The following is a 21,194-nucleotide window of genomic DNA, read 5'->3' as shown; positions in this document are numbered from 1 at the left end:
TAGCTGAAAATGAGTACCATCTTAATAGTTTTTTTGATTTTTTCAAAATTGCCGTGCCTATATAAACAATTACACCCCGTTACGTCACAAATTATTTATTAATAAATACAATTAAAGTTCATTCATTTATTTACACGTAAATTAAGTATAAAATCAGTCGCTGTCAGAAGAACGGCCGGTGGCGCCATCTTGCAGCTCCAATACGTGCCCGACCGCGTGCGGTTTACCGTCGGGCCCGATCTTGGCCGGCTGAATTATCCCCGACTTTGACAGGCTGTCGATCAGCTGCACCAGTTTCATCGTCTCGTACTCTTTTTGCTCGTCTGTCATGCCTGGACAGAGAGAGAGAGAGAGACAATATACGTCACTGGACCAACTGTCGTGGCGGCCATATTGTTTTTTTTTTCGAGGCGGGACATTTAAATATGTTAATATAGGAACGTTTTGTGTGGGTCGCCTGTCAAAGTGACATTTTGACGTGGACAAAATGAACTTGAAAACCCTAAAAACGGTGGCAAAACTGTTTGAAAAGTACAAGAAAACCGACGGGAAACCAGTGGGGGACCTGTTGGCCCAGTCCACCTTAACCGATGAGGAAATCGCTCTGTTCCTGGACATGGTGAAACACGCGGACCTTCTACGCGACCTAACCGAGAACCTCCTGGAAAAACCGCTGCTGAAACGCGTCGACGCGGCGCACGCGCAAACCGCTTTATTCCTCCTCGTGTTCCGCCTGAGCCCCGCTAACCAGGACACCCTCATGCACTACTTCTTGCAAATGAATTGTTTCTACTTGTGTGACCTCCTGGCAGCCATCACCCGCCCGGAAAACCACCTGGAAATCTGCCGAGCGGCCTCGCAACACTTTGAGGACGTCTACGTCCTGGAGCGTATCGTCGAGCCTTTTTTGGCGAAAATCGACCTGTTGGTGACGTTGGGAAAGCGATTTTTAAGCCTGCACGAGGTGAAAATCCCCCGGGGGACTCGGGTGCGGCCCTTTAAGTGCGCGGGGGGGCACCGGAGCCGTCCCAAGCCGCCCGCAAACACCCCCACGGCTGTGGGGAGGTTTAGGGCCAACGGGGTTCCGGAGACCACTTGGAGGCCCGGGAAACAGGTCCAGCAGGGACTGGAAAGGTAGGCAATAGGGGATTTTGGTGAGCGGTTTATGACCCAACGATTTTTTTTTTTTGGTATGTTGTTTCCAGAAAAAAAATGCATAAAACTTTTCATAACTTTTTTATTTTTTGTTTTGCGAGGAAATGTTATTCTTTATAATTTGTTCTATTTTTGATTTAGATTCAGATGCTAGAAGAAATTTTTGCGAATTCCCAATGGTTTTCGAGAAAATGAGGAAAAACTCCTAGGAGGTTTTTCCCGATTTTCTGGAAAACTGTTGAACTTAAAAATAATTTTTTTGTTGGATTTGATGCGCATTGATATTCCAAACAACTTTTGTTTTAACAATTTTTTTCTCCGACCGATAGTTTTCCAGAAAAAAAATAAAAACTAAAATTATGGACATTTTCCCTTTCGGGAAAGTCGTTATAACTTTGTTCTGGCACATTTTTGAAAAAAGTTTTATAAGACTTTTTTAAAGTATTTCGAGCAATTAAACAATTTATAAAAAGAAAATTAAAATTTTTCAAATTTTTTTTTTTTTTTTTTTTACCAAAAAATTTTCCAATTTTTGAAAAATCCTTCATAACTCTTTAATTATTCGATTTACAATGAAATGTGATTCTTTATGATTTATTCTATTGTTCATTTAGATTCCGATGCTAAAAGAAAATTTTCCAGACTCCCAATAGTTTTCGAGAAAATGAGGAAAAACTGCTTGGAGGTTTTTCTCGATTTTCTGGAAAACTGTTGAACTTAAAAATAATTTTTTTGTTGGATTTGATGCGCATTGAGATTCCAAACAACTTTTGTCAAAACAATTTTTTTCTCCGACCAATAGTTTTCCAGAAAAAAAATAAAAACTAAAATTATGGACATTTTCCCTTTCGGGAAAGTCGTTATAACTTTGTTCTGGCACATTTTTGAAAAAAGTTTTATAAGACTTTTTTAAAGATTTTTTAGCAATTAAACAATTTATGAAAAAAAATTAAAATTTTTCAAAAAAATTTTTTTTTATTTTTTACCAAAAAATTTTCCAATTTTTGAAAAATCCTTCATAACTCTTTTATTATTCGATTTACGATGAAAAGTTATTATTTATGATTTGTTCTATTTTTGATTTAGATTCCGATGCTAACAAAAAAATTTCCAAATTCCCAATAGTTTTCGAGAAAATGAGAAAAAACTCCTAGGAGGTTTTTCCCAATTTTCTGGAAAACTATTGCACCTAAAAATAATTTTTTTATTGCATCTGATGCGCATTAATATTCGAAACAACTTTTGTTTCAACCATTTTTTTCTCCATCCAATAGTTTTCCAGAAAAAAAAATATCTTTGGACTTTTTGGGGAAGACTTTTTATCGGAGAAAATTGAGTATAATTTTGTTCAGGTACATTTTTCAAAAAAATTTTATAAGAATTTTTTGAAGCGTTTTGGCCAATTTACTAATTTCCAAAAAAAAAATTCAAGCTTTCTTAGATTTTTTCAAAATTTTGATTTTTTAGGACTACCGTTTGAGATATCAAAAAACTAATGGTACCACCGTGTTAGTTAGGAAAAAGTAGCTGAAAATGAGCACCATCTTAATAGGGTTTTTTTGATTTTTTCAAAATTTTGATTTTTTAGGACTGTCGTTTGAGATATCAAAAAACTAATGGTACCACCGTGTTAGTTAGGAAAAAGTAGCTGAAAATGAGTACCATCTTAATAGGGTTTTTTTGATTTTTTCAAAATTTTGATTTTTTAGGACTGTCGTTTGAGATATCAAAAAACTAATGGTACCACCGTGTTAGTTAGGAAAAAGTAGCTGAAAATGAGTACCATCTTAATAGGGTATTTTTGATTTTTTCAAAATTTTGATTTTTCAGGACTACCGTTTGATATATCAAAAAACTAATGGTACCACCGTGTTAGTTAGAAAAAAGTAGCTGAAAATAAGTACCATCTTAATAGGGTTTTTTTGATTTTTTCAAAATTTTGATTTTTCAGGACTACCGTTTGAGATATCAAAAAACTAATGGTACCACCGTGTTAGTTAGGAAAAAGTAGCTGAAAATGAGTACCATCTTAATAGGGTTTTTTTGATTTTTTCAAAATTTTGATTTTTTAGGACTGTCGTTTGAGATATCAAAAAACTAATGGTACCACCGTGTTAGTTAGGAAAAAGTAGCTGAAAATGAGTACCATCTTAGTAGGGTTTTTTTGATTTTTTCAAAATTTTGATTTTTCAAGACAACCGTTTGAGATATCAAAAAACTAATGGTACCACCGTGTTAGTTAGAAAAAAGTAGCTGAAAATAAGTACCATCTTAATAGGGTTTTTTTGATTTTTTCAAAATTTTGATTTTTCAGGACTACCGTTTGAGATATCAAAAAACTAATGGTACCACCGTGTTAGTTAGGAAAAAGTAGCTGAAAATGAGTACCATCTTAATAGGGTTTTTTTGATTTTTTCAAAATTTTGATTTTTTAGGACTGTCGTTTGAGATATCAAAAAACTAATGGTACCACCGTGTTAGTTAGGAAAAAGTAGCTGAAAATGAGTACCATCTTAGTAGGGTTTTTTTGATTTTTTCAAAATTTTGATTTTTCAAGACAACCGTTTGAGATATCAAAAAACTAATGGTACCACCGTGTTAGTTAGGAAAAAGTAGCTGAAAATGAGTACCATCTTAATAGGGTTTTTTTGATTTTTTCAAAATTTTGATTTTTCGGGACTACCGTTTGAGATATCAGAAAACTAATGGTACCACCGTGTTAGTTAGGAAAAAGTAGCTGAAAATGAGTACCAAGTCGATAGGGTTTTTTTGATTTTTTCAAAATTTTGATTTTTTAGGACTGTCGTTTGAGATATCAAAAAACTAATGGTACCACCGTGTTAGTTAGAAAAAAGTAGCTAAAAATAAGTGCCATGTTGATACAATTTTTCAGATTTTTTTAAAAATTGTCTTTTTTAAGTACAGATTATGTTCATTCAAAATTTCTTTTGTTTAAGAGTGTTCCATGAATGTCAAAAAATCGTTGGGTCCTAAATTGCTCAAGCACCACACCCCAATTAATTGAAAAACCCTTTCTAGGTGTAAACAATTAAACCGACAACGGGCTCGAGAGCTTCTAACCGAAGCCAAACTAACCCCCTCCAGATTAACCCGCGTACCGCAACCCCCCGTTGCACCCGAACCCCCGGACGAACCCTTCAAAAGCAAACCGCCCCCCCAAGTGAAACCCATCGAGATCAAGAGCACCTTGACCACCACCCTGCGGGAGGCTTCGAGGGTCTTGCGGCAACAAAGTGAGGAGGCACGCCACCTGGAAGAACTCATCAAGGGCGGCTTCGATCCCACCGAACCGGAACAACTGCGGGAGCAACTGAAACAGCAACAAGAGCAACAACAATTGGAGCTAATCAAGAAGAACCACCTGAAAGGTCTGCTTTCTTACGAGGAAGCTATACTAGCGAAAAAACAGCTGCTCGAACAAAACAAACTGAAAATGGAGGCGCACAAGCGGGAAAAACTGGCGCTGGTCCAGAGTTTCCGCGCGTGGCAACAAGAGGAACGTGAGAAGATCCAGAGCCTGGTGCTCAAGTCTCAGGCGATCAAACAGGGGGCGCGCCTAAGCGAAATGAAACTCTTGGAACGGAAACAGTCGAGTGTAAAAGAGCAACAGGAGCAAACGAAAGAGATGCTCGGCCGCGCCCTCATGGAGAAAAAACAGGAACTCCAGAAGAAGACCGAACTGATCCAAGAGATCCGGGCGATCCATCGGGTCCGGTTTAACTTAAAAGAGTTCGACCCGACGGAGAGTAGCAACTTGGGCCTGCTGTGCGAAATGTCGATAGCGGAACTGCAGGAGCGACTCGCCATCACGAAAATGAACATGAAGAAGGAGCTGGAAGAGAAACGGGCGGGAATATTGAGGAGGAAGGAGGAGCACCGGCAAATGATCGAGAACGTGAGGAGGATCATCGGGGAGGAGCAGCGGGGGGCGAGGAAACGCGAGAGGAGAAACAGGCAGGAGGAGGAGGAGGAGGTTAGAGCGAGGGAGAGCCCCAGTGTGACGGAGCTGCGCAGGTGTTTGGAGGAAAAGAGGCGCATGAGGAGTGTCGCTCACTTTTGATAAATAAATATATAAATAAAAATGTTGTTTTTTTCAAATGTTTCTTAAATATGTTTGACAAAAAAATTGAATTAAAACTGATTTTGTCCTATTTTACTCATAGACTGAACCACTGTATTCGGGGTTGTCGTACCGAGCGTTGCCTAGCAACTAACAGCGTTGGCATGGTAATAAGCGCCCAGTGGATCCGCACGCTCATTTTAAGGGACAAAAGTCGTTTTTTTTTTTTTACATTTTAGTATTGATCCGAGGATTTTTACCAAATTTTAATTAATCGAAAAATCCCATTTTTCTTCCAGACACTCCTTGCCCCAAATGCCTGGAAGAAAAACAAAAATTCTTTAGATGTAACGGGATACCTGGCCGTAGGCTGCTTGGGTGCTGGACCAGTGAGTTATTGCACCATGACGGCTCCTAGCGGCATATCGACGGTACGACTGCTCGATTTTTTGGGGATTTTTCGTGGAAAATACCGTTTGGTAACATTTAAATAAAAACGGTTTTTAGTGCATTATAGCCCGATAAATTCCGGGTGTTTGAGGGAAAAAATGGTTTCCGTAGCTAGCATAGGTATGCCGGTATTAAGTGTCAAAGTCAAAAAAGTGTAGAGCGAAAACTACTCTACGTAGAGAGTCGTCGATTGTGTCAAAAAATTCGTTTGAAAAAGTTATTGATATGCTGAAAGTTTGAACCTTCTAGGTGTCGCCAATAAAGAGTTATTAAGAAAAAACTACTGAAAAAAACCTTGTCAGACAATTTGTCAAATATCTCGATTCCGATTGGTCCAATTAAAAAACACGTAGAGAGCAAAGTTGTTCATCGGATCGTGCTCTATAAAAATTATTCCTATGATTTTTTATATAAAATCAACCATTTTCGAGATATTTGGACCTGAACCTTCTTTAGGACAAAATAACCCTTGTCAGACAATTTGTCGAATATCTCGATTCCGATTGGTCCAATTAAAAAACACGTAGAGAGCAAAGTTGTTCATCGAATCGTGCTCTATAAAAATGATACTTATGATTTTTAATGTAAAATCAACCATTTTCGAGATATTTGGACCTGAACCTTCTTTAGGACAAAATAACCCTTGTCAGACAATTTGTCAAATATCTCGATTCCGATTGGTCCAATTAAAAAACACGTAGAGAGCAAAGTTGTTCATCGAATCATGCTCTATAAAAATGATTCCTATGATTTTTTATATAAAATCAACCATTTTCGAGATATTTGGACCTGAACCTTCTTTAGGACAAAATAACCCTTGTCAGACAATTTGTCAAATATCTCGATTCCGATTGGTCCAATTAAAAAACACGTAGAGAGCAAAGTTGTTCATCGAATCATGCTCTATAAAAATGATTCCTATGATTTTTTATATAAAATCAACCATTTTCGAGATATTTGGACCTGAACCTTCTTCTTTAGGACAAAATAACCCTTGTCAGACAATTTGTCAAATATCTCGATTCCGATTGGTCCAATTAAAAAACACGTAGAGAGCAAAGTTGTTCATCGAATCATGCTCTATAAAAATGATTCCTATGATTTTTTATATAAAATCAACCATTTTCGAGATATTTGGACCTGAACCTTCTTCTTTAGGACAAAATAACCCTTGTCAGACAATTTGTCAAATATCTCGATTCCGATTGGTCCAATTAAAAAACACGTAGAGAGCAAAGTTGTTCATCGAATCGTGCTCTATAAAAATGATTCCTATGATTTTTCATGTAAAATCAACCATTTTTGAGATATTTGGACCTGAACCTTCTTTAGGACAAAATAACCCTTGTCAGACAATTTGTCAAATATTTCAATTCCGATTGGTCCAATTAAAAAACACGTAGAGAGCAAAGTTGTTCATTAAATCATGCTCTATAAAAATGATACCTATGATTTTTCATGTAAAATCAACCATTTTCGAGATATTTGGACCTGAACCTTCTTTAGGACAAAATAACCCTTGTCAGACAATTTCTCAAATATCTCGATTCCGGTTGGTCCAATTAAAAAACACGTAGAGAGCAAAGTTGTTCAACGAATCATGCTCTATAAAAATGATTCCTATGATTTTGCATGTAAAATCAACCATTTTTGAGATATTTGGACCTGAACCTTCTTTAGGACAAAATAACCCTTGTCAGACAATTTCTCAAATATCTCGATTCTGGTTGGTCCAATTAAAAAACACGTAGAGAGCAAAGTTGTTCATCGAATCATGCTCTATAAAAATGATACCTACGATTTTTTATGTAAAATTAACCATTTTAGAGATATTTAATAAAACAAAATAAATGCGATAGTCCAGGAAGTTGGACGGGGACAAATTGCACCAAAACAAGACAGTAAATTACTGATAAATAACTGACAAGGACGAGTACAAATTGCATCAAAAAAACATTATTTAAAAAAATCAATATATGTATGTCTTTGTCTTACTCATTGTAAAGTTGGACAAGTACAAATTGCACCAAAGTAAGACAGTAAATTACTGATAAATAACTGACAAGGACGAGTACAAATTGCATCAAAAAAACATTATTTAAAAAAATCAATATATGTATATCTTTGTCTTACTCATTGTTAAGTTGGACATGTACAAATTGCACCAAAGCAAGACAGTGAATTACCGATAAATAACTGACAAGGACGAGTACAAATTGCATCAAAAATTATTTTAAAAAAAATCAATATATGTATATCCTTGTCTTACTCATTGTAAAGTAGGACATGTAAAAATTGCACCAAAGCAAGACAGTAAATTATCGATAAATAACTGATAAGGACGAGTACAAATTGCATCAAAAATTATTTAAAAAAATCAATATATGTATATCTTTGTCTTACTCATTGTTAAGTTGGACATGTACAAATTGCACCAAAGCAAGACAGTAAATTACCGATAAATAACTGACAAGGACGAGTACAAATTGCACCAAAAAAAATTATTTAAAAAAAATCAATATATGTATCTCTTTGTCTTACTCATTGTAAAGTTGGACATGTACAAATTGCACCAAAGCAAGACAGTAAATTACCGATAAATAACTGACAAGGACGAGTACAAATTGCATCAAAAATTATTTTAAAAAAAATCAATATATGTATATCCTTGTCTTACTCATTGTAAAGTAGGACATGTAAAAATTGCACCAAAGCAAGACAGTAAATTATCGATAAATAACTGATAAGGACGAGTACAAATTGCATCAAAAATTATTTAAAAAAATCAATATATGTATATCTTTGTCTTACTCATTGTTAAGTTGGACATGTACAAATTGCACCAAAGCAAGACAGTAAATTACCGATAAATAACTGACAAGGACGAGTACAAATTGCACCAAAAAAAATTATTTAAAAAAATCAATATATGTATATCTTTGTCTTACTCATTGTTAAGTTGGACATGTACAAATTGCACCAAAGCAAGACAGTAAATTACCGATAAATAACTGACAAGGACGAGTACAAATTGCACCAAAAAAAATTATTAAAAAAAAATCAATATATGTATATCTTTGTCTTACCCATTGTAAAATTGGACAAGTACAAATTGCACCAAAGTAAATTAATTAACTCGAGTGTTTTCTTCCAATTTACCCAAAAAAAAAATTAATTTTGTCCTGTTTTATCCCTATAGCGACCCACTGTATTGGGGGTCACTGTATTGAGCGTTGCCTACCCCACTTAAGGCATTTGCATGGCCATAAGCGCCCAGTGGTTCAGAGCTCCCATTTTAATGGACAAAAGTCATTTTTAAATTTAATTTTTTTTTTAATTCCTGATATTGACTCACAATTATTCATCACCGGCGTATGATCGAGAACGTGAGGAGTACCACTGGGGAGGACCAACGAGGAACAAAGAGTCGAGAGGAAAAATGAGGACTATTCACTCTTAATGTAGCAACAAATGATATAAATAAATAATTACCGGCCATAGGATCCGCGTGCGGTTTCTCCACGCAACCGATCACGGGATTAATCAAGTGTTTCTGCTCGCTGTACTCCTCGGTATCGCTGTCCTCCTCCGCACTATAGTTCGCTTCCTCCTCACACTTATTTACACCTTACGACAAGAAATGCCACCATAAAACAAACGAAAGTGCCAAAAACAAAAGACCCACTCACCCAACAAGCCCCTCTGAGCGAACATGCCGGCGGCGTTTCCGAACCCCGTATACTTGACCATCCTGGCAACGTTGCACTTGCACAAAACGAACAGCAGCTCAGCCGCCAAGTCTCGCACCTCCGTAATGGGCGTGGTCAACAGTTTACATAAGTGGCCCCTCAAAGTGTCCGTCTCTTCCGGCCTCTTGTCCATATCGATCAAGGGGGGCAATATGTGGATCCTCAGATACTTCCTTATGGCCCTCACCGCCTTGGCCCCTCTTACTAAAACACTTAATACCGGAGAGTAAACCTCTAACTGGTTCCCTATAGCGGTTTCGTCCTTGAATTTTGCCTCTAACAACATCAATATTTCGTAAATAACGATCATATTATAGCCCTCGAACTCTAAAGTTTTCGGTAGGGTGGCCCCCTTTGTCATCGGAATGAGCAGTTTGGCATAAGAGGGGGCGGGCAGGTTCGTTAGCAAATTAACAACATCATTACGCAACTGCCAAGTCTTGTCTAAAGTACTTGGATTTGCCAGTAAATAGTTCCGCAATATCTCGACTAGTTCTTTGGTGGCATCCGTCACCTTATGGCAGTTTAAGGTTATGTTAAATAGGGCCTTCAGGGCTTCGCATGCCAGGTCAGTTTTCTTATCGTCCAAGGTTGCTGGGGCTACATTGGAATACGAGACACTCTCCTTTAAAACCACTTTGAGAGTGGTGCTTAGCAAGGATAAACCGTTAGCAGATTCCACCTTAAGGCGAATCGTTTTTGAGACAGCCGTTAGATAAAAAATAATCTTTAGGTCATAGTATTTGATAGAATCGGGGACATGGACTGTGTCATATAACCTAAAACCCCCCTTAGATAACCAATAAAGCAAAATCAACAACAAACATACCTTATTCTATCAAGAATCCTCTCCAGAACTCCATTTTCCAGTGCGGCCTCCACCTGCTCCTTACTATTAAACAAAATATTCCATAGCACCTTCTGGCCCTCCTCAATTTTACATAAAGTATCATCAGAGTAATCAAATAGAGTGTCGTTAAGCCCTAAAACCCGTCCTCACTCATAACCCCCGATACTTCCCTGAAAAATGATTATACCTGTGTGCAACATAATGAGGTCCAACCACTCCTCACTAACCAACCGATTCACGCTCGCCTTATCGCGGCTAATTATGCGAAAACAAGTAAAAACCACCGCCAAGACGTCGTTGTCCTCTGTGAGGCTCGTAAGGGTGGTCAAGGCAGACCACAGTTGTTCCCTTTTGTCTGGAACTAATTACTCACTCAATCAGGGGAAGTTTCTTTAATTATATTAGGGAATATCACCATTCAGTTCCTCGATAAGGAAATTCTCGTGTTCTTTGGCAAGGAAATTGACCAGGGCCTGCTCGTAGAGGCCCTTATTGCCATTTTTGATTCCAGTTATTATGTTGTCGATGTTCGTAGATGTCGGGGTGGATAAGTCTGGTATATACTGTTGCATTTTAACTGGAACAGATGCAAGACACCTGTTTACTACTCTGAAGGATAATGGTGAGTAGCTTATCTGGGATTAATATTATCAATGACAATGGGGCAAGTTATATAGCGGCATAAATTGAAATTTCATTGATTTATGAAGGTTTTAACGGTGTTAAGGGCAGGGTTATTTAATAAAGAACAGAGAACTCACCGAATAATTAGGAATCGGGACGAGTTTACGGTTTAAAAGTGTAAAATTGTTTGTTTACGTTCTCGCCTTGTTGCTTGTCAAGATTGACAAGTGACATTCGTGACAATGACAGTGATATAGGGAACCGGACAGGAATATATGCAGTGTTGCCAGGTTGTTAACTGAGTATCTTTTAAATATTTTGAAAATATCTTGTGATAGTACCACAGATTTACAGAATACTGTTACTGGTTACTGACTACTATTCTGTAAATCTGTGATAGTACTAAAAGGGAAATATTTAGAAACTTCAAGGAAAACGGGGGCATAAAGTTTGGGCAGCAACATGTCTTGCGGTGTTGCCATTGTTACTAAAAGTGCGAAAGCTTAGGATAAAAGAGGTTTTGGGTTGAATATAGTGCAACCAGTAGTTTCGTTAATTTGAATTAAAATGCTGTGCTCATTTACTTGTAAATTGTTTATTTATTTCACTCTTTTCTGACTATTAAAATTGACAAGTGACAATGACGTAAAATATAAAACAACTCTGTCCCGTAGTGACTCAAAAGACAAAAAACCTTTTTTTGTTCCAAAAAAAATTTTTTTTCAAAATTTTCCAAAAAAAAATTTTCTTCAAAATTTTGAACATTTTCCGTAAAAAAATTTTTTTTTCCAAATTTTGAAAATTTTCCAAAAAAAAATTTTTTTTAATTATAAAAATTTTCCAAAAAAAATCTTAAGACTTTTTGAGTTATGAATTTTTGGTGAAATTATAAAAATTTTCCAAAAAAAAAATTTTTTTTAAATTTTAAAAATTAACCAAAAATTTTTTTTTTTCAAAATTTTGAAAATTTTCAAAAAAAAAATTTCTTTTTAAATTTTGAAAATTTACCAAAAATTTTTTTTTTCAAAATTTTGAAAATTTTCATGTTTTTCAATTTTAACAAGTGACAATGACGTAAAATATAAAACAACTCTGTCCCGTAGTGACTCAAAAGACAAAAAACCCTTTTTTGTTCCAAAAAAAATTTTTTTTTCAAAATTTTCTTCAAAATTTTGAACATTTTCCGTAAAAAAAATTTTTTTTCCAAATTTTGAAAATTTTCCAAAAAAAAATTTTTTTTTAATTATAAAAATTTTCCAAAAAATCTGAAGACTTTTTGAGTTATGAATTTTTGGTGAAATTTTAAACTTTCCAAAAAAAAAGTTTTTTTTCAAAATTTAAGTTTTTCCAAAAAAAATGTTTTTTTTAAATTTTGAAAAAACGCTAAAACAGGTGTTTAATCAAATTATTCAAAAAATGCGTGTACAAATTTTCAAAATTTTATCTTAAGAACTTTTTGAGTTATGAATTTTTTGTGAAATTTTGAAAATTTTCAAAGAAAAATTTTTTTCTTCAAAATTATGAAAATTTTCAAAAAAAAAATTTTTTTTTTAATTTTGAAAATTTACCAAAATTTTTTTTTTTTCAAAATGTTGAAAATTTTCCAAAAAAAAATTTTTTTTCAAAATTTTCCAAAAAAAATTTTTTTTTTTCAAAATTATGAAAATTTTCCAAAAAAAAATTTTTTTTTTATTTTGAAAATTTACCAAAAATTTTTTTTTTTCAAAATTTTGAAAATTTTCAGGTTTTTCAATTTTTTCAATTTTAACAAGTGACAATGACGTAAAATATAAAACAACTCTGTCCCGTAGTGACTCAAAAGACAAAAAACCCTTTTTTGTTCAAAAAAAAATTTTTTTTTCAAAATTTTCCAAAAAAAAATTTTCTTCAAAATTTTGAACATTTTCCGTAAAAAAAATTTTTTTTCCAAATTTTGAAAATTTTCCAAAAAAAAATTTTTTTTTAATTATAAAAATTTTCTAAAAAAAATTTTAAGACTTTTTGAGTTATGAATTTTTGGTGAAATTTTAAACTTTCCAAAAAAAATTTTTTTTTCAAAATTTAAAAGTTTTTCCAAAAAAATTTTTTTTTTTTAAATTTTGAAAAAACGCTGAAACAGGTGTTTAATCAAATTATTCAAAGAATGCGTGTACAAATTTTCAAAATTTTATCTTAAGAACTTTTTGAGTTATGAATTTTTTGTGAAATTTTGAAAATTTTCAAAAAAATTTTTTTTTTTCAAAAGTATGACAATTTTTCAAAAAAAAATTTACCAAAATTTTTTTTTCAAAATTTTGAAAGATTTCCAAAAAAAATTTTTTTTTTCAAAATTATGAAAATTTTCCAAAAAAAAAGTTTTTTTTTAAATTTTGAAAATTTACCAAAAATTTTTTTTTTTCAAAATTTTGAAAATTTTCATGTTTTTCAATTTTAACAAGTGACAATGACGTAAAATATAAAACAACTCTGTCCCGTAGTGACTCAAGAGCCTGTAAAAGGAAACTCAATAATTTCTTCCAGGAAGTTGATTATATCAAGGAAGAACTGAGGACTTTATTAAAGCAACTGCTTGTACAAGAAGAATTCAATAACTTCTTCGAGGCAGTTGAGGTCAATAAAGAAGAAGAAGAAGATGTAGAAGAACAAGAAAATAGGTTTACACAACTTCCTGTAAGTAGGCTTAGAAAAAAACAAATGTAGTTTAAAATAGAGAGAGAGAGAGAGAGAGAGAGAGAGAGAGCGGTTGATGTATAAAAAAAGAAAAACAACTCTATACTGTTGGGGCCCAAGAGCCTCTGTGTCACTGATTATCAATGACGCAATAATGCTTTCTGGGGTTCATTACCCCCATGCCGAATTACCCAAGACAGAAACAACTTATTTTCTTATTGTATGCACGTGAGTCACTTGAATGATGATGCAATTCTTCATAAAATTAAAGTGAGAATTTAATAGTTGCGCGGTGTTGCCACTGTTGACAATATTTTTACCGTAAATTGATATTAAAAGCCTTCATTGTTGAGCAATCAGTCAATTAATTAATCAATTATATTCACTTTGAAACATTAAACATAATAACATCTTAATAATTACCTGATTATTATAATAAATTGTACTGCAAACGCATGAACTTTGCACAAACCGGCAACGGCGCTCAACGTTATTATTATCATCATCGACAATGAACAAGATGGCCGCCCTAGTCGGAAACAACGTAGCCGCCCCGTGATTGGCCGACCGAGGTCACATGACGGGATCGGACCAATCACGAGACGCCACACAACCTGTACCACGGACCTCGCCCCGTTTGACGTTTACACAATTCGCCCTCAAAATCTAGAAGATTCCTCGCTCGGTGAATAGAAGAGAGAAAATTAGCGAAAAATTAGTGAAATTTTAGGGGAAAATCGCAAAAGTTGTTTACCGAGTCCGATTATCGTTTAAAGTGTCAAATTAATAATACGGGGCGAAGCGTTTGGTTGAATGCTATAGTAAGATGATGGCCGCGGCAGTCCTACCGGTCCCGACCATTTTAAACATATTAAACGACAGCGACGACAATTATTTTACGGATCAGAACGTGGAGCAGCCCCAGAGGGCCAAGAAGAGGCGCCTCGACCATCTTTCCTGGGAGGAGAAGATACAGAGAAAGTGAGTTTCAGTGTAGCTTCGGGTGCACTGTCGGGTGGCCCCTTCAGGGCCCATTTTATCGCTTTTATTTTTGTTGTATTGGGTATTAGTGCTTGTTAGGGCCATAATAAATGATTAATTAGAGCCGCATACATTTTCTCTGTTTGAAGACAGTTAGCTGAGTCATTGCTTCATATGTGTGGCTCTCGTTTTGAGCTTTGAATGGTACCATTTCGTTTATGGTTGTCGTTTTTAAGTAAAGTGCTTTTTTGACTAATATGAGCCCCCTAATGAGGCGAGTTGCACTGTCATGTAATTGCTGGATAAGTTGTCTCTGTTTTAATGCGAGTCGAGGCAAGTCAAAGTTTTAGGTTATGTTGCAAGGCACTACTGTTTTGGTGGGCAATGAAGATATTATTATGATTAATAAATGACAAGGAGACTGGAGGTATTTACATCCAGGCTTCTTGTTAAAAACTAATTGAATATTGCCTAGTAGTGACTTTTGCCTGTAGAAAACTGAAAAACCGAGTGGCAGCCCAAACGTCCCGAGACAGAAAAAAGGCCAAAGTGGAACAAATGGAGGCCGCCATCCAGCAACTGTTCACCAAAAACGAAACCATCTTGACGGAGTGTGAGAAACTCCGAGAAACAAATGAGCGTCTCCAGGCGGAGAATGCAGAACTAAGAGAGCGACTACAACAGCACCAAGGGGCCCCCCTCGTAAAGTGTCAGTGCCAAAGTCGGTCTGTCGTGTGCGCGCCCGTAAGCGGATCAACCGAATCCCTTCTTCATGATGATGTCCTTCGGCCGAAAGGAGCGGGGGCGCACACAGCAGCGACTTTGGGACCCGAGAGGGCCCTCCTGGAGCTCCGCTTGAAGATCCTTCTGGTTTGCCTTCTTTGCCGGACCTGCTCGACGAGCTTGAGAGCGAATCGGTCGATCTCGGAGCACTGGAGCAGCTCACTCAGACCCTACTCGAGGATATCGCCCGAGATTTGGAGGGAGCTGCCGCTCAAAGGACAACTGATCAGGTAGGTTTGTTTATTGTTGTTAAGGGGGGGGGGGTTGTGAGCTGTAAATAAGGGAGGCTTTTTTTCTTGGTTTTAGATTTGTTGTTGACCATGTTAGTGTTAATAAATCGACCTTTAGTCGGAGGTAAAGCGATCCAAGTTTTTTCAATATATATTTGCACACAACACTTTTTTTTTTGTTTGGGTTGTTTTTTTGTCTAGTGACTTGCACCATACTGGAATTTTCATCAATTTTTTTATGACATGCCGCAAGTACTCACCAAATTTAGTAGGAAACTCTAGTCCCGGCAAACATGTACTTATTTATGAATAATTACCCTTAACTCACCAAAAGAAAGCTTTTTTTTTTCATCCAGTATTGTGGCACTCGCTCGCACACTTGTCGACCTCACAAAAAACCTCAATAATTGACTAAAATTCTAACCTCAAATGCCTGGAAGAAATTATTGATTACTTACAGGCAATTGAGCCAAACGTTTCTTCTTCAGAAATTGTTAAAGTCTATGACCTTTTACTCCTGTAAGATTTTTCCTATTAAATAAACCCAAAAATGTTTATTAAATTCTTTTATAAAGCAATTTTTCTCTCTCTCTATATTTCAATTGAATATTTCATAAATTAAAAAAAAAATGTTTGACATGCACTGGTTTGCTTCTGAATGAATAACAGAAGTTCGGTTTAATACGATTTAGAGAGAGACGGAAGATGGCGAATTCCAGTGACCATCAAAAGTTTAATGGAACTTTGGCAGAATTTTAGAAAGAATTAATGGTTATTGTGTTTATTCCAGGGGCTCCTATAATAAGAATTTCAATTGTTTATCTTCTATTATATGGATTTTTTTAAATTTTACTATAAGAAACCTTTTTTGGAAATTTATTATTATTAGTCATGAATTTTTTGCGAAATTTTTCCAAAAAAAATTTTTTTTTTCAAAATTTTCCAAAAAATTCTTTTTTTCAAAATTTTGACAATTTTTTAGAAAAAAATATTTTTTTCAAAATTTTGACAAATTTTTTAAAAAACGCTGAAATAGGTGTCCCGTCAAATTATTCAAGGAATGCGTGTACAAATTTTCAAAAATTTATCTAAAGAACTTTTTGAGTTATGAATTTTTGGTAAAATTTTGAAAATTTTCAAAAAAAAATTTTTTTTTCAAAATTTTGTCCATTTTTCAAAAAACGCTGAAATAGGTGTCCACTCAAATTATTTAAGGAATGCGTGTACAAATTTTCAAAATTTTATCTTAAGAACTTTTTGAGTTATGAATTTTTTGTGAAATTTTGAAAATTAAAAAAAAAAAAATTTTTTTTCAAAATTTAAGTTTTTCCAGAAAATTTTTTTTTTTCAAAATTTTACAAAAAAAAATTTTCTTCAAAATTTTTAACATTTTTCAAACAAAAATTTTTTTTTTAAATTTTAAAAATTTTCCAAAAAAAATTTTTTTTCAAAATTTAAAAGTTTTTCCAGAAAAAATTTTTTTGTCAAAATTTTACAAAAAAAATTTTTCTTCAAAATTTTTAACATTTTTCAAACAAAAATTTTTTTTTTTAAATTTTGAAAATTTTCAAAAAAAAAATTTTTTTTTAATTTTGAAAAAACGCTAAACAGGTGTCCAATCAAATTATTCAAAGAATGCGTGTACAAATTTTCAAAAATTTATCTAAAGGACTTTTTAAGTTATGAATTTTTGGTAAAATTTTGAAAATTTTCCAAAAAAAATTTTTTTTTCAAAATTTTGTCAATTTTTTTAATAAATGCTGAAATAGGTGTCCAATCAAATTATTCGAGGAATGCGTGTACAAATTTTCAAAAATTTATCTAAAGAACTTTTTGAGTTATGAATTTTTTGTAAAATTTTGAAAATTTTTCAAAAAATTTTTTTTTTTTAAATTTTGTCCATTTTTCGAAAAACGCTGAAATAGGTGTCCAATCAAATTATTCGAGGAATGCGTGTACAAATTTTTAAAATTTTATCTAAAGAACTTTTTGAGTTATGAATTTTTTGTGAAATTTTGAAAATTTTCCAAAAAAAAAAATTTTTTTTCAAAATTTTGTCCATTTTTCGAAAAACGCTGAAATAGGTGTCCAGTCAAATTATTCGAAGAATGCGTGTACAAATTTTCAAAATTTTATCTAAAGAACTTTTTGAGTTATGAATTTTTTGTGAAATTTTGAAAATTTTCCAAAAAAAAAATTTTTTTTTCAAATTTTGTCCATTTTTCGAAAAACGCTGAAATAGGTGTCCAATCAAATTATTCAAGGAATGCGTGTACAAATTTTCAAAATTTTATCTAAAGAACTTTTTGAGTTATGAATTTTTTGTAAAATTTTGAAAATTTTCAAAAAAATTTTTTTTTTTCAAAATTTTGTCAAATTTTTAAAAAACGCTGAAATAGGTGTCCACTCAAATTATTCAAGGAATGCCTGTACAAATTTTCAAAATTTTATCTAAAGAACTTTTTGAGTTATGAATTTTTTGTGAATTTTTGAAAATTTTCCAAAAAAAAATTTTTTTTTCAAAATTTTGTCCATTTTTTGAAAAACGCTGAAATAAGTGTCCAATCAAATTATTCGAGGAATGCGTGTACAAATTTTCAAAAATTTATCTAAAGAATTTTTTGAGTTATGAATTTTTTGTGAAATTTTGTTCCAAAAAAAATTTTTCTTTCCAAATTTTCAAAAAAAAATTTTTTTCCAAATTTTAAAAATTTTCCAAAAAAAATTTTTTTTTTTAAATTTTGAAAAAACGCTGAAACAGATGTCCAATCAAATTATTCAAAGAATGCGTGTACAAATTTTCAAAAATTTATCTAAAGGACTTTTTGAATTATGAGTTTTTGGTGAAATTTTGAAAATTTTCCAAAAAAAATTATTTTTTCAAAATTGTGACAATTTTCCAAAAAAAAATTTGTTTTTCAAAATTTTGTCTTTTTTTTAAAAAACGCTGAAATAGGTGTCCAATCAAATTATTCAAGGAATGCGTGTACAAATTTTCAAAATTTTATCTAAAGAACTTTTTGAGTTATGAATTTTTTGTGACATTTTGAAAATTTTCCAAAAAAATTTTTTTTTTCAAAATTATGAATATTTTCCAAAAAAAAAATTTTTTTCAAAATTTTGAAAATTTAAAAAAAAATTTTTTTTTTTAAATTTCGAAAATTTACCAAAAATTTTTTTTTTTTAAATTTTTGAAAATTTTCCAAAAAAAATTTTTTTTCAATTTTGACAATTTTTTATAAAACGCTGAAACAGGTGTCCCGTCAAATTATTCAAGGAATGCGTTTACAAATTTTCTTTTACATAGTCAGGTCAGGCCCACTTGATTTAAATTAAAATTCCCTCAGGAACCAACCCTTGATACAAAAAATATTCCAAACCAAATGGTGGGGCCGCCACCAGAACACTTGGAACCCAGTCGAGGAACCGGCGATGACGTCACGCTAAAAAGCGACATCTCCGAATACCTGCTCCTTCACCATAACTACGCAAAAGCCCCTCGTAAAACAAAAGACGATCATCACCAACAACAACCATCACCAAGGGTGAAAAAACTGAAAACCATCCGACCAAAACTGACCACAGAACCCCCCCAAAAAGTGACAAGGGAGGAGACCCCCCGAGAAGTGGTTTATGGCACCTTCGATGAAAACACCAACACAATCACCATCCTGGTGGACGAGGTGCCTTTGAATGAGGTTATCGTGGGGGGAGTGGACAAGACTCCACTCAATGTTCTCGAGACCTTATCGGTGGACACCAACACACCCCCCACGACAACTAGTTCCGAGTGCTCCTCATCCCCCAGGTCCGATTTGGGTTACGAATCTCTGGACTCGCCACTTAGTGACCTGGACACCACTTGGGAGCAAAGTGTTTCCGAGCTGTTTCCCTCACTCTTTTAACCTCCTCTCTTATTACTGTTTTTTAAGGGTTTTGTACAGTTAGGTTAGGTTTTTTGCTATTTATTTACTTGTAACAATATGTTTGTTTATTATTAATTAAATAAATTTGGGTAGTTTTGTGAAGCGTTATTGGTCGTTTTAATGTATAAAAAACAAACAGGAGTGTACTAATCACAGTAAGTATAATAAACACCCTTCAGTACGGTCAGATCATTATCACCACATAATTACAGATCGAATAAGTCACATGCACCCTCATTGTCCGATAAACCGAAAGAGTACTCTTGGTGAGCAATAGCTGGTTTAAGAGTAACAAACGATTCACACTCTAACTCACTATTATTATCCTCACTATTAAACAATTGAGTTTTCCCGAACAGTATCTCCGCTGTCAAATAATCAGAATTACTCACTACTTTATGTCTCCGTTTATTCCTGAGGATCCCCACTGTGTCCGAATCAGTCATTTTAGGCCTCTTCCTGGGGGTCTTCACCTTGTTGTCCAAACAATTTTCAGTTAATAAACGCGCCTCCATTGGCCCCCCTGCACTCTCCACTCTTAAATCGTAACAATCTCCCTCGTTCTACAAGCGCAACAATTTTACACTCCTCACTAAAAATCTATTATTACTCACCATTAGTCTAATACTTGTCTGGTTAATGGGGGCATTGATCACTAAAATCGTCCGGTCCTTACTGTAGCAATTAGCAAAATCCTCACTCGTCACATAGAGGTACTTGCTAGTGTCAATGTCTTCCGTTGTGTTCTTAATGCTTTGCTCGATCCATAGTTTATGTAAGTCGAGTTCGTGTTCATACTCTTCGAGACGCAGCAGTTCCTTTTTTAAACTGGACACTTTATACGAGTACTCGGACTGGCCCGATTGCCGGGCGTCCCTCGCCAAACCGTTCGGTTTCCACTGGATACTGTTTTTCGTTTTTTTCTCGATCAATCCGATGCCCTCTAGCACATTGGTGATGTCGTAAATGCGTCTCTTTTGCCTCACCGACAATATATCCGCCGCCTTCAAATAAGATGCACCTGATTAACTACTAATAATTGAGACAATAATTATAAGAGAAATTACCGCCTTCAGGTCCAAAATTCCCCCTTTGGATTTCTCTAGCAAGGAGACGAACTTGGTGGTGAGCAAACCGAGGGACTTTTCAAAACGGGGCTGCGACGACCCGTTATTCTCACCCATTTGACTCGGTTTCGTTTACTCTAGTGTTAGTTTTTCTCTTCTCATTAAATCTTATTTAAATTTAAACATTTTTCTGTGTTGGAATGTGTTTTTTTTTTAGTTTTGACAGCTGTCACCAACTGTCAAAGTCATTAATGTCAATGAAACGATAATATACTTACAGGGTTGTCAGGTCACGCAAACACTCTTGTTCACGTAATTTTATTAAAAGTTCAATAAATAAACAGAAAAAGTTCATAATAAGCTTAAATAAAGTCCCCGTCTAATATTACGGTACATATAGCGTCATCTTTTATTGTCAATTACAAGTTTTAATCCTGACAGTGTGACAGCTGTCATTGGCCTGCAGAATTGCGTAACTTCTTATAAAAAAAAAACTTTTATTTTCTTGGAGGATCAGTACACCCTACCACATTTATTAAAATAAAAATCATAAATTAACAGAACGCCTAACCTAATAACAATAATAGAGAAACCTTCATCACTTCACTTCGCACATTCACTGACCAGA

At 34.1% G+C, this 21,194-nt stretch overlaps 4 protein-coding genes across 8 annotated transcripts; 2 read left to right on the top strand and 2 right to left on the bottom strand.

Moving 5' to 3' along the window:
- Positions 1-79: 79 nt before the first annotated feature.
- Positions 80-20,013, bottom strand: LOC126746643 (synembryn-A). 5 transcript variants are annotated; one of them, XM_050454978.1, is made up of 7 exons: positions 19,892-20,013; positions 10,701-10,862; positions 10,473-10,646; positions 10,265-10,418; positions 9,376-10,214; positions 9,179-9,313; positions 80-332 (listed from the first exon to the last, which is right to left on the bottom strand). In XM_050454978.1, exons 2-7 carry the CDS (start codon positions 10,855-10,857, stop codon positions 154-156), a joined length of 1,638 nt encoding a protein of 545 aa, XP_050310935.1. In that variant the 5' UTR covers positions 10,858-10,862; positions 19,892-20,013; the 3' UTR covers positions 80-153. The 5 variants fall into 5 exon arrangements, with proteins under 5 accessions (XP_050310935.1, XP_050310934.1, XP_050310932.1 ...); XM_050454977.1 differs by lacking the exon at positions 19,892-20,013 and adding an exon at positions 14,003-14,139; XM_050454975.1 differs by lacking the exon at positions 19,892-20,013 and adding an exon at positions 11,047-11,174.
- Positions 450-5,258, top strand: LOC126746642 (cilia- and flagella-associated protein 99-like). The gene is made up of 2 exons (XM_050454974.1): positions 450-1,134; positions 4,195-5,258. The coding sequence occupies exons 1-2, from the start codon at positions 488-490 to the stop codon at positions 5,234-5,236; spliced, it is 1,689 nt and encodes a 562-aa protein (XP_050310931.1). The 5' UTR covers positions 450-487; the 3' UTR covers positions 5,237-5,258.
- LOC126746601 (uncharacterized) lies at positions 14,229-19,607 on the top strand. The gene is given in 4 exon segments (XM_050454912.1): positions 14,229-14,560; positions 15,055-15,496; positions 15,499-15,573; positions 18,921-19,607. Coding segments are annotated over 4 exon segments (1,227 nt in total). The 5' UTR covers positions 14,229-14,408; the 3' UTR covers positions 19,479-19,607.
- On the bottom strand, positions 19,644-20,813 carry LOC126746646 (transcription factor E2F5). The gene is made up of 3 exons (XM_050454986.1): positions 20,567-20,813; positions 20,114-20,503; positions 19,644-20,062 (listed from the first exon to the last, which is right to left on the bottom strand). The coding sequence occupies exons 1-3, from the start codon at positions 20,681-20,683 to the stop codon at positions 19,706-19,708; spliced, it is 864 nt and encodes a 287-aa protein (XP_050310943.1). The 5' UTR covers positions 20,684-20,813; the 3' UTR covers positions 19,644-19,705.
- Between the last annotated feature and the right edge of the window lie 381 nt (positions 20,814-21,194).

Source organism: Anthonomus grandis, chromosome 17 (genome assembly GCF_022605725.1).
Source record: "Anthonomus grandis grandis chromosome 17, icAntGran1.3, whole genome shotgun sequence".
Lineage (NCBI taxonomy): Eukaryota > Metazoa > Arthropoda > Insecta > Coleoptera > Curculionidae > Anthonomus > Anthonomus grandis.
Note: the sequence above shows the minus strand (reverse complement) of the source record. Positions and strands in the feature narration are given on the sequence as shown.